At 40.9% G+C, this 22692-nt stretch overlaps 1 protein-coding gene across 1 annotated transcript in view; it reads left to right on the forward strand.

The window, feature by feature from the left end:
• SLC49A4 (solute carrier family 49 member 4) overlaps positions 1 to 22692 on the forward strand; it is a 74208-nt gene that overhangs the window by 28675 nt on the left and 22841 nt on the right. Inside the window, exons 3-6 of the mRNA XM_005244269.4 lie at positions 3855 to 4123; positions 9693 to 9822; positions 17439 to 17547; positions 18181 to 18248. Of these exons, the coding sequence (XP_005244326.3) occupies positions 3855 to 4123; positions 9693 to 9822; positions 17439 to 17547; positions 18181 to 18248 (576 nt within the window). The remainder of the gene's footprint in view (positions 1 to 3854; positions 4124 to 9692; positions 9823 to 17438; positions 17548 to 18180; positions 18249 to 22692) is intronic.

Here is a 22692-nt window from a genome sequence, read left to right on the forward strand (position 1 = left end):
TGTATTAGAACTGTCCCTTGTTTCTATTATTTTGCAATTCAGAGGCCAGTTTAGGAACAAATGTGATCTTTATTTTTTGCAAAGGGGTGTATGTGTGTGTATATATATGTCTGTGTATTATTTTTGTATCTATATATGGGTACATAATGTAAATGTAGAAGTTAGTCATTACTGTGATGCTCTGGCACATGTTATTTTGCACAAGCATTTACTAGCAGTCCTCAAATAATTGTTTTGGGGTTTTTTTGTAACTTGCAGTTGAACACAAGCCCTTTAGAAGCTTGGCAGAGCACACAAATTCATTAGCACGGAGGTCAGGTGTGCAAAAACATTGACATTTTGAAATGAGTCCCTGACCCGGCTTCTGAAATGGTTAGAAACAAGATATTTTGGGTAGATGTTTACTTCCCCACTTGTGCTTTAAGCTAGACAGTCATCAATTATTTTTTTAAGTCAGGGATGAATTTCGGTTGTCACTTTTTCCAATTTTCTCTTTCATGATCGTGATTAAAAAGCCTTCTACTCTTGTGTTATTTTCTGTTATTTGAGCTCAATAACTTTCTACTTTCTGATACATGAAAATAAGATGATGATTGGCTAAATAATGCATCTGAAAACAGAGCAGAACTGGATAAATAACAGGTGAAAATTACCCTGTTAGTGCAGTACTTTTCCATCTGGGTAGAGTCCTGAGCTGAAGTTATCTTTTTAGCCCTTTTTTTCAGGGGAGAGAAATAATGTCGTGTGGAATGAAACTGAAATAGTGACATGGAAAAATGCAGTTGCTCTTTGTACCTTTTCAATAGCAGAAACAAGAAGAAAACTGAGGAGTAAGAGAAACAAACGTCTCGTGGTGTTGGAGCAATTGTTAGCACTGATGGTGTGCATGAGGAGACTCCTATGGGCTGTGAGACCAAAATCTGGTGCAGTGATGCTAAGACATTGTAGCAAATGGCAAAAAGCCACCAGTATTGTCATGTTCATACTCCTCTGTCAGAGTGGCTGCTATGTATGTCTCCCAGAGTAGCAGCTTAGTAAATGCACTGAATTGTTATTGAATCTCTCATCCCTGCCTCTCTAGGGAAATGAGTTAAGGATGTGTAGAGGAACAATGCAAGCAATCTTTTTCTCAGGAAAAAGTAGCTTAATTGAAGCCAGTATTGGAAAACAGATTAAAAAAAGGTTTAGGCTGTTACCATATGCAGAGATTTTTGGGGTAGTAGTCTGTATATCAGTAGCAATGTAGTCTGAAAACAGTGTTTATTAACCAAAGTATGTTAGACTTGAAAAATTAAGCAATATGAAGATGAGATATGCTCTACCATGGATGATGATGTCAAGCTTGCTAAATGCCAGAAATGCAGATGGAAAGGCAAATCCATGGGAACAGACAGCACACCAGGCAGGGCAAAGTGGAAAAGGGAGCAGCCAGGAGAACACCAATAGAAGAGACAAAAATTGGCTGTTTCTTTGAAAAAACTGAAGCCAGAAAAGTAATGCAGAATTAAAATTGTGGAGTAAGATACTACTTTCTCCCTTTGGATCTGCAAAGTAAAATTGACATGTTTCTCCCTATATAGAGGTCAGTTGTAGAGCTTTATTCAAATGGTGGAGCTTGATATACATAATGTAAATCTGAAGTGTAAGTACATGATAATTTCCCGTTATATAAATAGGGGGTTTTGTTTGGTGTTTGGGGTTTTTATACAAAAAATTTCTTCTAATAGATGAAGGACCTACATGCCCATAAATGATGGAGATGAACTATTGTACTTTTTTCTGATTTTAGTATGTTTTATTTGTCCTTAGAATTAGTATAAAGTAGGTGTATTTGAATTAAAACAACATTAGCATAGTGGTATAAGTGAACAGGAGTGTTAGTATAGCCCCTATAGCTATAAAGGGTTTTTTTTGTGGTGACACAGTTTTTCTAGCATACAATAACAAAACCACAATTTAAGCATTACATTCATTTTGGAGCAAGAAGAAATGCTAAAATAAAATATCTATAAGTTGCAGTAGTTACCTCACTTGCTACTGAAATGCAGCTGTTTCTGGAGATGAAGCATTGCTCTGCAAATACCCTGGAACAGTTTAAAATAAGTTTGAGAATAACTTATTGTAGTGAGGTAAGCAGAATGAAAATACTGAAGTGCACAAGGTTACCTTGGTTTGTGCAAAGTACACTGAGTTGGAAAATAACCATCAGGGATGTGTGATGTGTCCTCCAGAAAACTGTACTGGAACATTATTTAGATAATCCTTTTTATTTATTTAAAACCATTTTATTTGGGGGCGGGGGGGCAGGAGGGGAGCAGTTTAACAAGCATTAAGAGGGGCTGACCATGCCTTGGTGAGGTCCATCTGAAGCACATCATGAACAAATAGTAATGGAATCTGTCCTTTCTATGTGAGCTTGGGGGGTGGGGAGGGTGGGGGGAAGAATTGCAATTGCTTATGTTTCAGAGTGGCTATTACTGCTGTCCCAGCTCATAAAGTGTTTCCTTCAGGTGATACGTAATAGCTTTTTTCTTTTTTTGTTGTTGTTGTTGGCTTTTTTGTTTTGTTTTGTTTTTATTGTTTAAAAATGTGATTTCTAATCCACTGAGGATCAGTAGCATCTACTCCTTTTTATTGCAGTCTGGCTTGTTAATTTGATGAAGAGTCTGTCAGCATTTCTTTTGTGCATTTTGTTTCTTTGTGTGCTTTTAAAAAACTCCTGCTACACTGTATATTATTCAGCCATTTGTGGCTTGAAATGTTGCCTAAATGATAGCTTATGTTTCCCCATTTTCAAGCCCTAGCTTTTTATGTCTGACAACTCAAGTCTTGCAGCAGTAACATCGAGTTCCTACTATGCTTAGAAAAACACCACCCATTTCAAAATATCATCTGCCACCATTTTATTGCACAATGAATAGATCTGCTTTGGAGAGTTGCAATGTTTTGTTTGACTTGTTAACTGTTTTTTGGACATGAAGTTTTTATATAAATTCCAAAATGCTTTTGCCTTTCACGTCTGATCACTTTTTGGAAAAGCCCAAGTGGAAGGTTTCTGGCTATCTTCCATGTGTAGGAGAGCCTTCAAAAAGGCCTCTCTGTATGTCCTTGTTGTACTAATACTAAGCCAGAGTTTGCAGAGACTTCACTGCTTGGAAGTACTATCTCTGTTCTGTCAGCAGCCTTATCTGTTAAATCCCAATGAGTGTGAAAAATGAGAAAAATCTGGGTTTGCTTGGCTGTTTCAACACTATGTTGAGAATGGCCAGATTGCAGAAGAAGACGATTCTCTTGGAAGCCTCAACAGCCCTGCCTCCTCATCTGTAGGCACATAGAGCTCATCTGAGTGTGTAAATAAAAATAAATAATGCAGTGAAAAAATATGCAGAGTATTTTGCTGAAGTGTTGCAGTTTTGGATTTGCCATAACTAATTTAAATCTTTTGTTGGGATTTATGCAGGCAAGGGTCAGGTTTAAGTTGTTTGTAATTTAAAGCTTTGCTGCTAGTACACCTTTTCTACTTTTATGTCCAATCATGATACCTTTTTCCTGCAAAGAAAAGTCCCTTTTATTCCCTCTTGCTTTCCTGCTTTGAAGAGAACATTTGCTTCTCCATTTATCTGAGGTAATGAGACCAGAATAGCTCTGGATTCTTTAAATCAGTCTAATTGGGCTTCTTTTAGGGTGTAGAATATTCTTTCTTTGCACAAGACTTTCATTTCTTTTTGCAGTCGCTCCATCTCGAGCACTCAATATCTTACATACTTTCTTAATTAAAAAAAAAAAAAAAAAAAAAAAAAAAAAAGGCAAGCAATTGTCTTCCAAATAGCTGTGGCCTCTGTTCTCTTTTCCAGGCTGATTCACGGAGGGCAGCTGTTAAATGGCTTGGCGGGGCCAACTGTGATGAACGCAGCACCATTTCTTTCCACGACGTGGTTTTCTCCAGATGAACGTGCCACAGCAACAGCCATTGCGTCGCTGCTCAATTACCTGGGTGCTGCTGGCGCATTTCTGGTGGGACCTCTTGTAGTGCCATCTCCTAATGGAACATCTCACCATCTGCTGGTATCGCAGAGCAACACCGAGCACATCAAGGACCGCATTGAGGCTGTGCTGTATGCAGGTGTGGTTTAAAAATAAAATTAAAATTAAAACAAAGAAAAAAATTGAAAAACGTATGTACTTTTATGTGTGTTTGGTACCTGTGAGCCACTACCCTCTAGTGGCTGGTCTGCACAGAAGACAGTTACTGACTGATGGAAGATAATGAATTGGTAAAATGTACCATCAGAAGGGCTGATTTTTTTGGCTTTTGTGTAGGAAAAATTTAAAGATGAACTTTTTTACAGACTGATTCCAAATGCATTATTTCAGTTGTTTGTATCAGTTGATCTTAGGAGCAATGTCTTACGAGAGTTTATGCTTTCCATGGGCTTCCAAACTGGGTTTTGGTTCTTGAATTTTCATTTAAAAAATACGTCAATGACAGGTTGGTTGTTTTTTTTCCCCTCTTTTTTCTGTAAGGATAGAATTCCAGTAGTCTTTCAGCATTAAATTCTTTCCTGCATTAAATCAGCCTGAATTTATGACTTACATATGCCTTCAAATGTGATTAGATTTATTAGTATTGAGGAATCTAACACTGAAATTAAAACTCAGTAGATTTTGTTTCTAACAAACTGCGTAATTCTTATGTGGTGAGTAATTTCAATGAAGTGAAAACAGTTTAGTGGAAAAAAACCTGACTGATATAAAATTCACCTGATACAACTTAGATTTTATGTCCTTGCTCTTTTTCATGCAGTGGCTCCTATGGCTCTTTGTGTCACTGACAAAAATTACCAGCAAGCTTTAAGGAAAAAGTGTTACTTAAGTGGCTTAAGAGTCTATGATGTGATTCTTAGTGGATATATAATTGGTTTAGCATTAAGAGCAGCTGAGCTTTACCATGTCACAGCAGTTGCACATTTGTTTGGGTTTTTCCCCCATTATAATTGCAGCATCTGAAATTCAGCCAGAAGTCAACCCTAAGTGTTCCAGAAGTCTGAAAGTATGTATACTGTGTAGTTTATACATTGCTTTATGGGACTGAGTTAGCTGTTTGTGATCACATATTCTTGGACATTATTCTTATGGAAATGTTGTCAAGTTAGTACTCCTGTTGGGTGAGGGCCGCTTTACTGTTTGTTTTAAAGAAAGTGTAGCAGAAGTTGGATTGCTATTTCACGCAAGTATTTTTGAGTAACCTGCTTTTTACTGGACTCAAGACTATTAGAACATATCTTGTGGCAGATGAAAATGGCTGGTGTCAAAGAAGGAAGAATGAAGGCAAGTCAGCTTTTGTCCTGAGGAGCAGTAGAAAAGGGGAGAAAAAAAATCTAGCAATTAGAGAAGTGCTTTAGTTCTCCCTCTCCAGATTGTCCATGGAGAGAGAAGAATTCATCTACCCTAAAGGAGTACATTTTTATGCCTCAAACCACTGTTTTGAGTCTGATAGTACTAGAAATGTTGCTTTCAGCAGCCTGTTCTCTTTCTCTTCTGAGAGGTTTTCCTAAGCATTTTCTTCAGAAACTGGGACAGATCTTGCTTGCCACTGAGGTTCAGAGGTGTGTCTTGCCTGGCCCCTGCTCAGCACAGCTCTTTCTGCCTTTCTGAGCTGGCAAGGCTTTGAGAACATCTCATAGACCTGTTTGGGATCATTGGTCCCAGCATAAGATGATCCTACAGCAGCTCTTCTGCTTCCTAGGAAATGTGTTTTGTGGGGCATCTGTAGCTCTTACTTAGTATTTGAAATTATTTAAACAGAAGTGGTTTCTTTGCAGCCGCACCTGTGGTTGTGTTGTACGGGATGCATCTTTTCAGGCACTACAACCCCTTTAGATGTTCAGGCAACGAAGAAGAGCTGGTTCATGAATGTTACTGGCCTATGGTGAGTTGCAGTGATGGTGGCAAAACATCCAACTAGTTTTAAAATTGGTAGGAACTGTCAAAGAGGAGGTTGCTTTGAATCCCTTGTGGGATTTATCTTGTCTCACCTCAGCCCTGTTTCCCCGAGAGCAGAAGGAGCAAGGTTCCCGCGGTCTGCTTCCCCATGTTCCGTTATGCCAGGTAGACTCTGGAGGTGGGAGGAAGGCTGTCTCATGGTAGTGGCTGCTTCATGGCAGTTGTACACCTCTGTTGATCTGGGGACCAAAAAAACCTGGTAAGTGTGGTAGGGGTAGTATTTGTCCCGTTAAGCAGCTGAGCAGAAAGCAAAGCTCAAATTGACTTCACAGTTTACTGGTAAAGGTGTTACAGAATGTAGCAGAACAAGGAGCTGGACCTAAAGGTCCCACTTCCCCTCTTCTTCAGCAAGGGTGGTCAGGCTTGGTATGACTTCTCCTTTCAGATACTGTGGGAAAGCTGGTTTCACAAGATAAGCACTCTGCATTTTTAATGGACTTGTGTTTGTGATAGAGCTTGTTGCTTTTGTGTGAGATAGAGTTAGATAAGCAGCCTCCAAAAGTTAGGTGACAACTTTTAAAAGGTAATGATGTGAATTGTTAACTCAAGATCACTAGCGTGCAAATTTTTCAAGGACTCAACATCAAACATGATTACAAAGCAATTCCTTGTAAACCCATTCTGAAATTGCTCTGTTAACGCCTGTCTCTTCTGTGTTTTAATAAATTGCTGTTCCTTTATCTCAAACACAGACTAAGAGCTCAGCTGAATTACCACAGCCTCTTTCAGTGTCATCTGTGTTGCTGCACATTCTGGTTCACAGCTGAAATAGTACAGATGTGGTAAATCAGGATTGAATTGTATTACCTGAATCGCATAAGGAAGCTAGAATTATTCTGGACTGCAGCCAGAGCTTTTAGTCATGTGCTTTCCTAAATATTAATGTAAAATCATTATTTGTTTAAAAAAAATTGTGTGTGTAAAGTGCCCTCATTCTCCCTTTACGTTTCAGGACAAGACTGGGAGGAGAATTTCTGGGTTTGGGTAGGCTTTTGTGCAATAGGTAGCCTATCTGAAGGAAAAAGACTTTGTGTCAGGGAGGTGTGTGTCTCTGTAAACCTGTTTTTTTTTCTGTTTGGGGCTTACACAGGCAGCAGGGTACCTTCTTCCTAGGCTAAGATGCAGACTTATGTGCACTTTGACAGTCACAGGTCACTGTGATGTGGTACCCTGCTTTTGTGAAGCATTCCAGATTCACACCTCAACAAGAGATATACACGGCTCTGTTTCTGCACATTAATTTACGCTGACTTGCCCAGTTCAGAGTGCTTTGCTGCATCCGTTGTGCTGCTGAGAAGCCAACAGCTCCTGTGGAAGATCTCCACTTTTGTGACTGCAGCTCCCTTGGTCTCAGTATTGACCTGTTTCTTGCCTTTTCTCCTTTGCTGCTTTTGCTCTCTGCTTACAACCTAGAACTTGTCTGGGGAATATCTTTTTCTTTATCTAGTCTAGTAGAGTAAATGATGATGGAGATAAAGGCATGGGGTTCCTAATGGGGAAGGAATACAGCATGTAAGAGTCAGACATGTTTGACAGTACCTGGGCTTTTGATAGAGATGCAAGTGTGATACACAAAGCTAAGATAGCACTGAAGACTTCTGCGCTTCAATAGAAGGTGCCGCTTTAGTTTCCAAAGTGAATTCTGCTCTTTACTTTTGTGCATGAGGGCAGTGCTTGTGAAGCAAATTTATTGGCCTGGAAAGTATAACACTAGGAAACATTAAAGAGTTGCAAGAAGGTACTACAAGGACTGCATGCTGAATTTAATAATTATTAAAAAAAAAAAAAAAGTGTTACTATACTGCTTCTACTTCAGCGATTTGACTGGCAGGAATCTTGAGGCAACCCATAGAAGAGACCCCAGATGGCCACCTTATAAAATATTACTCTGACTTAAAAAAAAAATAAATTAAAAAATCAGCATGTTTTACATTCTTTAGAAAAAGACCTAGCCTCTCCCCTTGCAGTGTTGCAGTATAAGGAAATTAAATAATAAACACCCCAGACAAAGTTTATGGGGCGGTGTGGTCACATTCTTGTTGGCTATATCTGTCTGCAGTTTGAAATCTTCCTTTAGTATGTGATTAAAGGTGCGTATGCATGTAGATATGTATACCTATAAACCTCTATGTAGACCTCGATGCTGGAGAAGGTGAAAAACAGCTTTTGGCAAGCCTTGCTTCCCTGTCTAGTATCATCCTGTAGTGACAAAGCATCACATCCCTTTCTTAGATCTGGGATGATCAGTTATGGCCAGTTCTTTATTCACTGCTCATGGTCTCAAAAACAATGTACACAAAGATAGAAATTAATCTGTTTTCTAGAGAACAGGAGATATAGTGAGAAGGTCTAATTAAAGTGTCCTTGACCCTCAAAACACGCAATTAGACCACAGCGAAAAGACACCACGTAATTCAAAATGAATCCTTTAATATTTGGTAGTGAAGAATGGCATTGTCACATTCCTGGTATGCCTTCAAAAGAAATTTAGTGTAGACGTTTTTCTGTATACCGAATAGAAGCATTCATTTCCCTTCCCCATCTCCAGCTGATCTATTTAGACTCTGAATGTTATTTACTTTTCAGCTTCCTGAATTTATTTTCTTCTGGTTTAGCAGAAGAGCTGGAAAAGTGCCATGTTCATATTGATTTATTAAAAAAGAGAAGAAAAAAGAAAATGAACGCAATTGAGTATCCAGCTCTGCTGGAATTTATTTGTGGTGTCGGTGAACACTTCTTTGTTACAAGATCACAGGTTCTTTTAAGATAACACACTTCAGCTATACATTTTTCTCTCCAGCAGCAAAGAATCATGTTTTCAAAGGGGATAGGAAAAATACTGGGATTGAGGACTGTGGAGAACATGATATATGTTGTAAAAGGCCTGTAAAACAAATTAATTAGACTGACTGTGGGTAGAGGTATTTTTCCTCAGAATGTCTGATCACAGGGCTTGCTGAGTATTTTCTGTGAAGTACTCATCACTTTTCAAGTTCAGGTCCAAACTTCTGCTATGCAATTTTTCAAATATCTAGAATACCTGCTGCTGAACAAGAGGAGCATCTGCTAACAGCTGTATTCTTTAATTTTTCTCCCTGTTACTTGTGCTCTTTCTATTTCTGAGCCATGGCTGCTCCTAACTTTTATCTTTTTATTCTGTTGCCATGTAATACTGTTTGTGTCTGAGATGCTGCCTTGCTTGACCTTTTGTTTGCCTTCATTATCCCATGTGCCGAGTAAATATCATTCCATGCCCTGGGGCTTCCCCAGTCCCATCTGTTTAAAGTCTCTAGCATGCTGTTACCTGCACTGCGTTACTTCCATCGTTACTTCCATTGCAAGGAAACGTGGCCAAATCTTCATAACACAGCTCTTTCTAAAGAGAAAATGCAAAAGCTTTCCTTTGGCTTCACTGAGTTCCCCATGTGTGAGCCTGGTTCGCTGCAGCTCCTGTCACTGGCATGCACTGCTGGTATTTCTCCATCTCATTGATTCTCCATCTTAATTTGAAATCTTGCTTGGGGAGGAAAAAAAGAAATTCTTCAAGTTGCAGAGTTCTGTTGTCAGCAGTAAACACTTGTTGTGGGATTTATTTATTGGAGGTTGGCTGATAATAATGCTGTACCAAAATAAGTCTTTTGATGCTAACTTCTGTTCTTGGTTTTGTTTTTCTTTGCCCTCTTGTTTAGAATTTGGAATGGTTTCCCTGATTTTTTCTGCAGCGTTGGCCTACTTCCCCTCACGCCCTCCATTCCCGCCCAGCGTGGCTGCAGCAAGTCAACGGCTCAGCTACAGGAGAAGTTTTTGCAGACTCTTAAGGTAGGTCCTCATTGGGTTTCCACTTCAAAGCAGATCAGTATCTAAATAAGTAAAAACAAGTACACTTTAATCTTCTCATTGAGTTTGGTTTGTAGTGCTTTTAAACAAAATAAAATTAAATAATAATGCTGAGACATAAAAGGATACTAACTGCTAAAAAGCAGACATTAAATTTTAAGTCACTGGGTATATCTCAAGCCTTCATGTCAGAGTCCTTCAGCACCACCACTGCTTTAATCATCCTGTTAGCACAGCTTTTCTTAAGTGATGCTTCTGTTACATCAAATTATACAAGATTGTTAACAGTGTGCATACTGCTAGGTGTGAGATAACAACACTGGGCCTAACTAACTAATAGCCTGCTTTCTTCTATTCTTACCTGTATTGGGATGAATTTGGGGTTTGCTTGTCATTCAAAGGATATTCGGCTGCTTTTGTTCAGCTGTGGGAGCAATGAATGAACTACCTGAAACCATTATATGAGCTATCTGAAACCATTATATGATCTATTAAATCTTATTAATTATATGTTAAAATGTCATATGGGAATAGGAGAAGTGTCTCCAGATGTGTTTCTGGACAGGATCAAAGGCGAGATAGTTTCCTTTAAATTTTTAAGTTAAAAAAAAAAAAAAAAAGGGTTATAGAGAAAGTGACATGTCCAGCTTTGCAACTTCTCATACTTGGGCTCTTTTGGTAAGACACAGTCCTGCCCCCCCTACAGTGTTTGTAGAGTATCTTGTGTAATGGGAATCTGATCTCAGAAGAACAGCTAAAGCAACTGTAATATTAATGTTGAGCAATTGCAGAGGCCTGTGCCCTGTATGTGATACTGCACAGATGAACTTCCTGGGACAAAGAACAACCGCTCCCACGGTGCAGAGTGTGGCTGACTTCACTGGGGGGTGTCACACCCATGCTGTAGTTGTTTCTTGGGTGATGTAGTGTCGGTCCTTCTCTGCAGAACTGCTTTCCAGCTGGTCAATCCCTAGCCCGTACTGGTGCATGGGGTTATTCCTCCCCAGGTGCAGGACCCTACACTTGCCTTTGCTGAACTTTACTAGATTCCTCTCTGTCCAACTCTCCAGCCTGTCCAGGTGTCTCTGAATGGCAGTGCGGCCTCCTGGTGTATCAGACACTCCTTCCAGCTTTGTGTCATCAACAAACATGCTGAGGGGACACTGTCCCTTCATCCAGGTCACTGATGAATAAGTTGAACATGACTGGACCCAGTGCTGACCCCTGGGGAGCACCACTAGCTACAGGCCTCCAGCTAGACTCTGTGCCACTCATCACAACGCTCTGAGCTCTGCCACTCAGCCTGTTCTCAATCCACTTCACTGTCCATGCAGCTAACCCACACTTCCTGAGCTTACCTAGGAGGGTGCTGTGGAAGACGGTGTCAAAAACCTTGGTTGCTGAAGTCAAAGTAGACAACATCCACTGCTCTCCCCTCATCTACCCGGCCAGACATTCCATCATAGAAGGCTATTAAGTTGGTCAGGCATGTTTTCCCCTTGGTGAATCCATGTTGACTGTTCCTTGTGACCACCTTTTCCTCTACATGCTTAGAGATGACATCCAGAATGAGTGAGTGGTTCCATCACCATTCCAGGGATGGAGGTGAGGCTGACTGGTCTGTAGTTTCCTGGGTTCTCCTTGCCCTTTTTGAAAGCTGGAGTGACACTGGCTTTCCTCCAGGCCTCGGGCACCTCTCTTGTTCTCCTTGACCTTTCAGACATAACAGAGAGTGGCTTGGCAATAACATGTGCCAGCTCACTCAGCACTCAGGGGTGCATCCTGTCGGGGCCCAAGGATTTGTGGGTGTCAATTTGCCTAAATGATCTCTAACCTAATTCTCCTTGACCAAGGGAAAGTCTTCCTTTCTCCAGACATTTTCTCTCGCCTCCAGGGTCTAGGATTCCTGTGGGGTGGCCTTAGCAGCAAAGACTGAAGCAAAGAAGGCATTCCTTGTCGTCCTTTGTCACCAAGGCACCCACCTCATTCAGCAGTGGGCCCACATTTTCCCTAGTCATCCTTTTACTACTGATGTACCCGATGAAGCCCTTCTGTTGTCCTTGACCTCCCTCACTGGATTTAATTCCAAACAGACCTTAGCCTTCCTTGTCATATCCCTGCATGTTCTGACCACATCCCTATATTCCTCCCAAGTGGCCTCTCCCTTTTTCCACAACCTGTAAACTTCCTTCTTCTGTTTGAGGTTTGCCAGAAGCAACTTGCTGATCCATGCAGGTGTCCTGCCCCCTTTGCTTGATCTCCTACTCATGGGGATGCATCCATCTTGAGCTTGGAGGAAGTGATGCTGGAATATTAGCCAGCTCTCTTGGACCCCCCACCTTCTAGAGCCCTAACTCGTGGGATTCCTCCAAGTAGGTCCTTGAAGAGGCCGAAGTTAACTCTCCTGAAGTCCAGGGTTGCAATCCTACTTACTGCCCTGCTTCCTCCACACAGGATCCTGAGCTCTACCATCGCATGGTCAGTGAAGCTGAGGCTGCCCCCAACATTCACATCCCCAACTAGTCCTTCTTTGTTAGTACAAGGTCCAGCAGCACACATCACCTCACTGGCTTCTCCACTACATCTGTCAAAAAGTTATCCTCAGCACTGTGCAGGAACGCCCTGGACTCTGTGTCTAGCTGTGTTTCTTTTGAGCAGATATTGGGGTCGTTGAAGTCCCCCGTGAGAACCAGGGCCTGTGACCATGAGGCTACCTCCAGCTGTCTGTAGAAGGCCTCGTTGACTTCCTCCTCCTCATCAGGTGGCCTGTAGCAAACACCCATAACAGTGTCACCCATGTTGGTCTGCCCCTTAACCTTTACCTATAAGCTCTCGACTCATTCTGCATCTACCCTTAGGCAGAGCTCAGTATGTTTCAGTCGCTCCCTCACACCACCTCACCTTGCTGGCCTGTCTTCCCTAAAAAGTGCATAGCCATCCATGGCAGCATTCTAGTCATGCAAGCTATCCCACCGTGTCTCTGTACCTGCAATGAGATCATGGCCTTGTGACTGCATACAGATCTCTAATTCTTCCTGTTTAGTCCCGATGCTGCATGCGTCAGTGTACAGCAATTTCAGAGAGGTAATCGAGCGTGCAGGTTTCCCAGGAGGAGTGCAACAGGATTCGCCATAGCCATACACATCCTTGAGGTGGTTGGCCTGCTGGCTGTCATCTTGGGAGGCAGCTGAGGAACATTGATTGCTGGTCTGGTTGGCCTGGCTTATTCCCCACTTGGATGTGATGGCATGAGCACTGCCACTTTGGACCCCGACCCCTGAGTCCTTCAGTTTAAAGCCTGCCTCACCAAGCTGGCCAGCCTGTTGCCAAAGATACCCTTGCCTCTTCTAGAGAGGTGGATCCCATTGCTCCCTAACAGGCTGTAGTCAGAGAATGTCCTGTTGTCATAGAAGCTAAAACCCTCACAACAGCACTAGCCATAAAGCCAGAAACTGATTTACATTATATGTCTTACTTCCCTTGTTGTTGTTGAGGGGTTTTTTTTCTTTTGTTTTTGGAGGCTTTTTTTTTTTCCAGTTTTGCGGGAGTAAACACTTGACTAGATGCTTAATCCTGTGTGTTCATCCTGAAGCAGAGTGGCAACTGGGGGGAAGTGTGAGTACAGCTGGCTGGTTAGTCTGCCAAGTGACCTACTCAGAATATTAAAAAATAGCAATTCCCGTAAGGACTCTTAGCACACACAGTAATGCTGTTATGCACCCAAGCTGGTGTGCGGTGAGACCCTGCCTGAGGGCTGTGTTGTAAAAATGTTACTGTTGAACAGAAATCCAAAAAGCAACTGCCTCCACAGGTGAAATATAAAATTTCTGTTGACAGTACTCCATTTGGGAGCTTTGTAACCATTAGATTCCTTGTTCAAAGTGTTGTAAACAGTGGACCTGAGATACTGGTAAGGTCAGGAACTAAACAGCAAAGCTGGCTTACTATTCACCGTTGATGAAACTTAAGAAAACAAACTGGATGCTTAAATAATGAGCATGGTTTATAGTGTCTCCAATAACCAAGAGGTTTTTAACAATGCAGTCAGGTAGGTCATTATACCTCGCTTCCCCCTGGTCTTTATGCATTCTTCCATGCTGCCCCTTATCAAAGGCACTTCTTCATTCCTCTGTACATGAAACAATCAACAGTTTATCATTAAACCCACTTATCTTGGGGAGCCTTTCAGCAACAATCCATCAAGCAAGGGGGGTTTATAAAAGAAAAAAGGTATCTGCCGTGCTTCAAGGAAATCCATCATCTGGTTCACTAGGCTTCTAAGCTCTGTTGCCTGCCTAATCTAGGCTTCATAATTCTTGTGCACAGAGAGCCTTTCTTTTGACTTATTGGTGTAGACCGAAGGTAATCAGCTGATGAGTACCAGGAAATCATGATTTCCACTTACTGCAGACTTACCCTCTGCTGTAAGAACTGTCTGCAAGGCATTTAGGATGTGTGTGATCTGGTGGGCTGACCCAACTATGCACCAAAAAACATCCATGGGAATTGATACGTTCGTAATTTTCCTCTTCTCTCCCTCCAGGCTGCAGTTTGATTACTTGGAATTAAAGCTGCGTAACATAACTTTACCATTGAATTCATTGACCTTTTCCCTTGGATGCCAAAGGGATCTATCACATCCCTTGCAACTTCCACACTCCTTCAGGCCTTCAGGTCCTTGAGCAGGCATTTTCATGAGCTGCTTCTTGTGGAGTTGTATTATACATATCTTCCTAGGGTCAACCATTTCCTATAGACAGTTTCCTTGGGATTTGCTTAGGAACTTGGTCCTTCCTCTTGATTTGAAGGATTCCTGCTTCTGACAGATTATAATGATTAGCTGATCTCCAATTATCTCCTGATACCAACACTCTCAGTCTGCAGTGGGAGACAACAGATTAGTCATGATTTGGGAGCTAAGCCCAAATCTTTTAACAGTCTATCACACACTGTGACAAGTGTAGTTTGAATTTCCTTTAGAAAAAGTATGGTGCCCTTTCTTAGTTTGGGTGAAGCAAATATGACTTCTCCCCCCACCGCCTCCCATTTCAGAATAAGCCACAAATTTCCATGGAAAAATTCTAGTACAAGTAAATAGTTAATAAATCTCAAAATCTGCATTAAGAAACCATATAGTGATTTTTGCTTTGAAGTAATCAGATGCTTTTAGCTGGTTACATGCCTTTTACATTTTCCAGAGACTAAGTAAGCAATTTGAAATTTCATAACAGGGTTTTTGTGCATCATTATTTCTTTAATGAAACTTTCATATGACATCATCATCTAGTGATGGGAGCTGCTCAGATTGTGCCTGATGTTAATAGGAACTGTCAAAGTTATTCTGAAAATGGTGACTGACTTTGATGGGGCTCCCCTCTGAACCAGCCTGTCTTACAGATTCTAGTGGCGTTAAGTATGTTTCTGAAAAAACAGAAGAAAAAAACAATTTGTATTCCAGCAGAATTGTTTAACAGAGAGGCTAATGCTGATATCCTGTCATAAGGGCTGATACATGGAAAACAGTGTGGATTCACCAACTGATGATGTGACAGACAGCACATTTTTCTATTTTCGGTGGAGCTATTGCAAAATTGCAAAAACAAATACAAGTGTATGGAGCCATGAGAAGCGGAGCTGCTACTTAAGATGTATGTTTCAAATAGCTTTGGTACTTAATGTAGATAGTGCTGTCTGTTGCTGGAGAAGGTGACAGAATGAGATGTGGTGATCGGTGCTGCTTTGTCACTGTTGTGCACCCTTTCTCCTAGTCACCTTCCTTTGGAGGCTAGGCAGGGTGGCAGCCTCTGTCACTGGAGGATGTCATGATGCAGAGCTGGTTCCTCTAGCATTGGTACTAGGAATTGGACATGGCACAGAGCAGCTATCCCACGTGCCAGTCTGTCTTATTGCTTGAGTTACAGGAGACAAATACGCCACAGGAGATCTCGATCAAGTAAGCTACAAAGTACTCACCCCTCAAAAGTAGTTCTTTACTGAAGATGAGGTTCAGATAGCCAAAGATTTTTAATACTGAGCACGTGTTACTTTGGAAGAGCGCATTCAGGCATCTTTTCTCTTTGCAGTCTACAACATGGCTATATAACATCCATGCAAAATAGGCACTTTCCCTTTTAATTTATTCTACAGATGTTGAATTAGCCTTTGCATGGATAGCATTAAATAGCATTGGGAAACCTGCCTTAAGAAATGGCAAGTTGATACAAGATAGACTAGGCTAAGAGTATGGCATTCTTAAGAGACGGAAAAAAAAGTTGTCAGGAAGACAGCAAACACTTTAGTGTTCAGAAGAACATAAGCAGTGTGTAGAAGAGCTGAAAGTTTGGGAGTTGTTTTTCTTTGCATTAAAAAAAATAAATGTGACACGAATGATACTGAAAGAGGAGGATATATTCATGTGATAGAAATGCGTTATTCAAGAAGAGGATGTGTGAATAAGAACAGTGCAAAAAAATGCTGGCTGGTGTGCTGTGCATGGATCTTCTAGGGGACTAAAACAGCATAAGCTGCAAACCTCTGAATATTCAATTTTGGAAAGTATTTGAAGCTCTCTGTCTCCCTCTTGGCTTTCATAACTGTGTGCTATCAAGTTGCCGCTGCATGCCAAGGAACTGGTACTGATCAGGATCAATTTTATGTAAATTGTGGCTCCCCCCATTCTCAAACAATTTGTGGTTACACAGATATCCCGTGGGATAACCTTGGAATCACTGTAAAATCTCTTCACTCTAAAATATCACTGTTGCAGAGTTTAAAGTATATTTTCTGGTTTTATCCCCAAATTGAAACATTTTGGAGGAAAATTGGATGTCTTAGCAAAGATTTCACATTTGCTTTCGGTTATGGTGTGTGTGGGAAATTCGTGGTGGTATTTGTCTGCCAGCTCCTGTTTAGCTGCGTACGATGAAGATGATGACACAGCTTTGACTGCTTCATCTTCACTGAATACTAAAGGTTGAATAATTTTAATTGGGAGGAAAAAAAAACCCCACATTGACTGTTTAAAGCAGAATGTTATACTTGTCTCTGGTTTTTGACAGTTCAAACTGTCAAAATTTTCCACTCTTGCAACTGTACCCATCTCATTCCCAGAGCTTTCCCTGCCTTTCACCAAAATAAAGAGAAGTAAAACACTTAAAAAAAAAAAAATACAGTTCAAAAAGTATTAATCTCTGATTTTATTCTTGAAATGCACTTTTTGTCCTTTACATTAGTGCTTATTGTTCCTAACATACACTTAAGCTAAGTAGGTTGCCCATGCAAATGGATGGAAGAATTGTTTGCAGAAATAAGAAACACATGAGCCCAGCATGTTACAAAAATATTTGAACTGCATAGATAGACTGGCTGTTTTTTTTATTATTATTGTAGTGCTAAGGCAGTAACGTCTTAGCCACTGGAATTTCAGTGACATGGACAGATACCTTTCTTGTTTTTCCTGGCTCACTCATTCTTCAGACCTTGGGTATTTTTCTTGATGGGCAGAATATAGATTCTAGGGTGTCATTTACTCTAGCAGCTAATCTTGGTGTAATTTCTAATATAAACTGCAACTAATTGCCTGTGTTTTGTCTTTGCAGCAATTTCCGATTCTTGATGATTGCTTTAGCCTATGCTATACCACTGGGTGTTTTCTCTGGCTGGTCTGGTGTTCTGGATTTGATATTAACACCAGTTCATGTAAGCCAAGTAAGTATCTACTGACTGATAATCTGCAGCAATTTTGTAAGTGCTATAGTTTTATTTTGCACTAGCATACAATTTTACCAGGTTTCTATGTTTAAGCTGGTATTAATACATATGGACCACTTTTCTCCTGAAATTTTAAACAAAATAAACTGTAGCTTTGGCATCCCAAACCATCATGATTCTCCCTGCTGACTCTCCACCAGTGGTGGGTATTTTCAGAACTGTACACACCTTTTGATAAGAAGGAAGAGGCAGGTAGACAAAAAGGGAATATTGTTGGCTTCTGCACCTTTAGTAAAAGAAAATAATGTTTACCAAGTGGAAACGGTGAAGTGGGGAGGAGAGGATTTCTAGGCTTTTGGTAGTTTTATAAAAGTCCAGAGGACATTACTCAGATTCTATAGAGAGATCACATTTAGAGCATAGGCTACGTAGTCATATTTTCTTTTAGTGAATTTATTTCTTTTTTGAATGTCCTAGAAAACGTCTTGCCCTTCAGATTGTTGTTGGGGGCTGTTGCTAGCAATTTGCAGCTCCTGTACACCATTTGTTTTGAAAGTAACATCTTATCATCTTATTTTCTCAGCTTTAACACATTTCTCTGTTTTTGTTTTGTTTTGGTTTTCCTGTCAGGTAGATGCAGGCTGGATTGGATTTTGGTCTATAGTTGGAGGTTGTGTTGTTGGCATAGCAATGGCAAGGTAGGAATAATTACAGATCCTTCATTTCTTCAACTGTGATTGTCATTTAGCTTATTCTCTTAATAACATCTTTTTTATTTTAGCTCTCATCTTCTAGAAATCTGAAATGGAAAATGCATTCTGGTGTTGTGATGTGTTTCTTGTAGAGCAGTAATTTGTGTATTCCATGTTGGTTGCTGGGGGTTGAGAACTCCACATGCATATACCTCAGTTTGGCAATTCATGCTGTTACTCCTGACAAGTGCTTCCTGTGTGCTTCTCTTAAGCACAGTTCTTGTGAATTCAGCTGCCTGATATGAGAGAGAACCTGTTGCAGCACATTTGGAAAGCACTGATGAAATTAGTGTCTGTCTCCTTCCATCAACACTTTTGGGCATATTGATTCCTGAAGGGATATTGGGAATGTAGCCCAGGCAGCCTACCCACAATAACATTACGTTCCTCTACAGAGAAATTAGTCTGGGCCCATTTTGGCCCAGGTTGCTGGATTCCTGTATGGCCTAACTATTGTTTGCTGTACTGCTGTGGGCTACAGTATGGGTGTACCTACCCTCTTTATATATCCAAACATAGCTCTGTCTGGCTGCCATGAATGCTGATGACATGGGGAGCAGAAAAGCAAGAAATGTATTGCCCTTCCAAAAGGCTGCTGCATTTTCTTCATTGAGATCCCCTTTTCAAAAAGGGGCAGGGGGAGTGAGAAAAAGTCTTTCAGGGGGTACTTGAGCAGTGACTTTATAAAAACTGCTTAAAACAAATAACGTTCCCCTAATATATCTAAGCATTCTTCTGGCTTCTGTGTCCAGTCTTCAGACTCCAGCTCTGCAGTGAGTTTAGCAAGAGTGCAGGGGACTGTCATCGTTGCAGTCATTGTGGGATTGTGAAAACACAGAGACATCTTTTTAGGACAGAAATTGAAGCGCTCTTTTCCCCACTTGCTGTGCATCATCAGAGTACACAATGCATAAAGAAATGTGAGGTTTGTCATCCTGACATTTTTCGGGCTGCCTAGCAACTGTGACAGAGGGAGAAGAAATAACTCCTGACCTAGGGAAAAGAAGTACTTCCGTCTGCTCCAGTTGCAGGCCAAAGGACTTAATCTACTGAAATGAAGTTCACACCCTGATTTCCTCTAAAAAGGAAGATTTTGATTAGCTAAACTCAGATATGAGGTTTTCTCGCTAAGAGAAGTACTTGTTTAAAATGAACTGCTGTAGAAGACACAGATGCTGTAGCAGGTTACATGCTGAAAGAGGGTAGCATGCCAGTTTCATCTTTTCCATCATGAGTTAATCTCTGGTATATTTGCAGCAATTCAATGGTAGAGGGGCACCCTTAGCAGCTCACTTACCTTTGTTAGGGAAGAACCTGCTGACTCAATGCCAACATGCAAATCTCAACTTTTATGGTATATTAGTTTATTTAATATATTGCCTGGGTTAGGTTTTGGGAACTGCTGACAGTTTCTTTAACTGCTTCAAAATTGATTTCAAACCTTGTTGAATACCAGTATTTTGTAGCATTCAGAGCTTTGCTTTTGAGTAAATTAGAAAAATACCAATAGACTGTCTCCAAATATGTCTTTCTAACTTGGGCAATGCACAGTTCAAATGGGAGGGTTTGCATACAGAAAAGGAGGGAGGAGGTGATTTGTCACTCCTGATGGATGACTCTCCCTCCTAGGCCTATTCAGCATTTATCTGTGTAGGGTTGAATCAATGACGAGCCTGACTGTGATCTGCTGAAAGTTGTAATTAGGGAAATTAAGTAATGATTCTTGTCAAGGCTGACAAGTTGATATATTTCAGTGTCAGAATTGTGATTTGCCAAGCAAGCAGCTCTCTCCCTTAACCAACTCTCAAGAAGCTGTTGGTTTTTGGTTGTTTTCTTTTCTTTTTTTTTTTTTTCCTGCTTATTTATCAAAGCAAAATTGATGCAGTTTAGGAATTTGCTCCTTCCATTTTTGTCAATGCAGATTCTGCCATTTAGAACTGTGACAACCTGAGCCTTGCCCTGGAGCATTTGCTCCTGCACGTCACAGTAGGTGTTAAATCATCTATATTTAAAATAATGCCCAGTTTGGAAATTTATCTAGCTCATTTTCAAAATGGTGCAAGTTTTCCTCAGCACAATACATAAATCCTCCTGCTCTCCACCCACTGCTGTCCTGGTAGCCGTGAACTTAGATATGTTTAACTAATTTGTGTGATGCGTTTTTATAATTGAAAAGCCTGGGCTATTTTGGGCAGCTGGCAGGTGCTGTACCCTTTGCTGGCAGCTTTCAAATGATAATGGTTTGAAGAAAAGCAGTGTCAAAGAGCAACATGCATATCATTGCAAGGAAACATAAATCTATTTCATTTTCTCAGATATTTTTTTTCCCACATGTGCTAATGATCATAGATACTTCTGAGGTTTTGTCCTCTGTGGCTCAGTTTTTCTTTCTGCTTTTAACCTGCAGTGTAGTCAAAATGCTGAAACTTTATGGCATTGTGATAATTTCCTTAGTAACAGACAGTGTTGTCAGCAATGCAGGTTTGTGATTTTGACTGTAGGATCTAGCCTAGGGCTGGATTTGCTGGGTCGCAGGAAACTTAGCAGCAGTAGGTTCAGAGGTCTGCATCAGGGTAAGTATACACCTTCTCTCCTGATGTGCCTACTTTTTTGGCAGCTGCAGGCATCCCCTTTCATGTTAGATGATGAAGGATTTAAAACAGAACAGGGGGTTTGGAAAGCAGATACTGGGGTCAGAGGATAAAAACAATTTCTCTCATTTTTTGATTGAAACAAGTGTTCTGAAGAGTTGACTAGATGTACAGTCATCTTTATTCTGCTGTAACCAGGCAAGAAGCAGAAGTTCCTTGTTTTACCAAGTTCAGGATAGTTTGCTGTGTCACTTATTTCCTGTTATTTCTGTTGCTGGCTGAAATTCAGTAGCTGCATAAACCTTTAAGTTTGTTTTTGACCCATCTGGAGTCCTGTGACACCTGAGAGCTCCTTGGAGCATACTGCTTCTGCTGATACTCAAATCACGATCTTTGTGTCAAAAAGAGCTGCAGCTGCTCAGTAAAGGTAGCTATTTACTCCAATTAATTATTTTGAATGGTTTAGCTGCGTATCATCCTCTCATCCCCACACATACCTGGTGGTAGGATGGAGATAGGGGACTGCGTAGATGTCCCTTTCAGACCTGTTGTCTATGAATGCCCTCCCTGAAGACTGATATTTCTCACACTGTGTTTCATTAGATGGGATATACGTAACTGCTCTTGCCTGGAAGGAGAGGGAATAGTGAAATTGTCTGCCGGCAGGCAAAGCAGGGTGTCTCTGTGGAAGAAGCCAAAAGTTTGCACTTTGAGATGCTTCTGAGAAGCTTTTAAAATTGCTGATTTTGACCCCAGTGATCCCAAACAATAATTAAAGAAAGTGGCAAACCACTGAGAAGAGGTGATCCTGATTGCTGGATTTGGATTGTCAGAAAAAACCAACAGTAGCAGCTAACCTCTGACTATTGGAGATTAATGCATAAGCCACTTGAACACTGCAGACATAAACTTTTAAGATTATATGCAGCATTGATCTTCCACTACTGCTTATTGAATTACTTGCTGCTAAATTCAATGTGGGATTAAAGCACAGGGAGAATCAAAATAAGAGGAAAGAAGTCGGGTGTTGGTTTTTGGTTTTTTTTTGTGATTGCGTTACTTGCACATCTCTTACGGTATACGTGGAGCTGAGGTTCCTACTTCTCAAAATGGTGGTAGCTTTATCTGGTTTATCAAGTAAGCTGTATCTGCTTGTAAAGTGATCTTTGTCAGGGCAGAGATAGCAGTTAACTGACAGATGGACAGATTTCATCATGGACCAACCTAGATGGATTGTGCTGCCTTTAACGTAATCAAGGTAGGAGGCTATAAGGGCACAAGAAATTCTTTAGACATACATAGCTACCCTGCCTGGCCCCAAAATCACATCTTCTAAGCAGGAGATTATAGAAAATTACTAGCGGATAAATGACATTGCCTTTTCTAATATATCTTTTTTAGTAGCTGTGTTGAAATACCTTTTGAAAAGAGCAGTTGCACTGATAATTACACCATGTGAGCACTGCTCAAGTGCATTCTGTGTCCTTGAAAGAAAAAGGAAAAAAGCAATTGTACCATCAGGTGGCATAAAGATAGTATTTCCCTCTGTCTAACAGCAGTCTGCCCAAGGACTTGTGGAGCTGTCCTCCCCCAGACTGTCAGTGGGGCTTGTGTAGGAGAGGAGTGGCACCAAGCTCTTGGTTTCTGGAACATTGCAACCCAGAACAGCCACTGGCAGAGTGGCTGCCTGTGTAAAGAGTTCCTGCTTTGCCTAAGCCGCCAAGAACTTCATCACCAATGCATCCAAGGGTTCAGAAACTGTTCCTTGTCATCTTCAATCTAGGGATTCTGGTATTTGG

The sequence above is a fragment of the Falco peregrinus genome, chromosome 8 (genome assembly GCF_023634155.1).
Source record: "Falco peregrinus isolate bFalPer1 chromosome 8, bFalPer1.pri, whole genome shotgun sequence".
Classification (NCBI taxonomy): domain Eukaryota; kingdom Metazoa; phylum Chordata; class Aves; order Falconiformes; family Falconidae; genus Falco; species Falco peregrinus.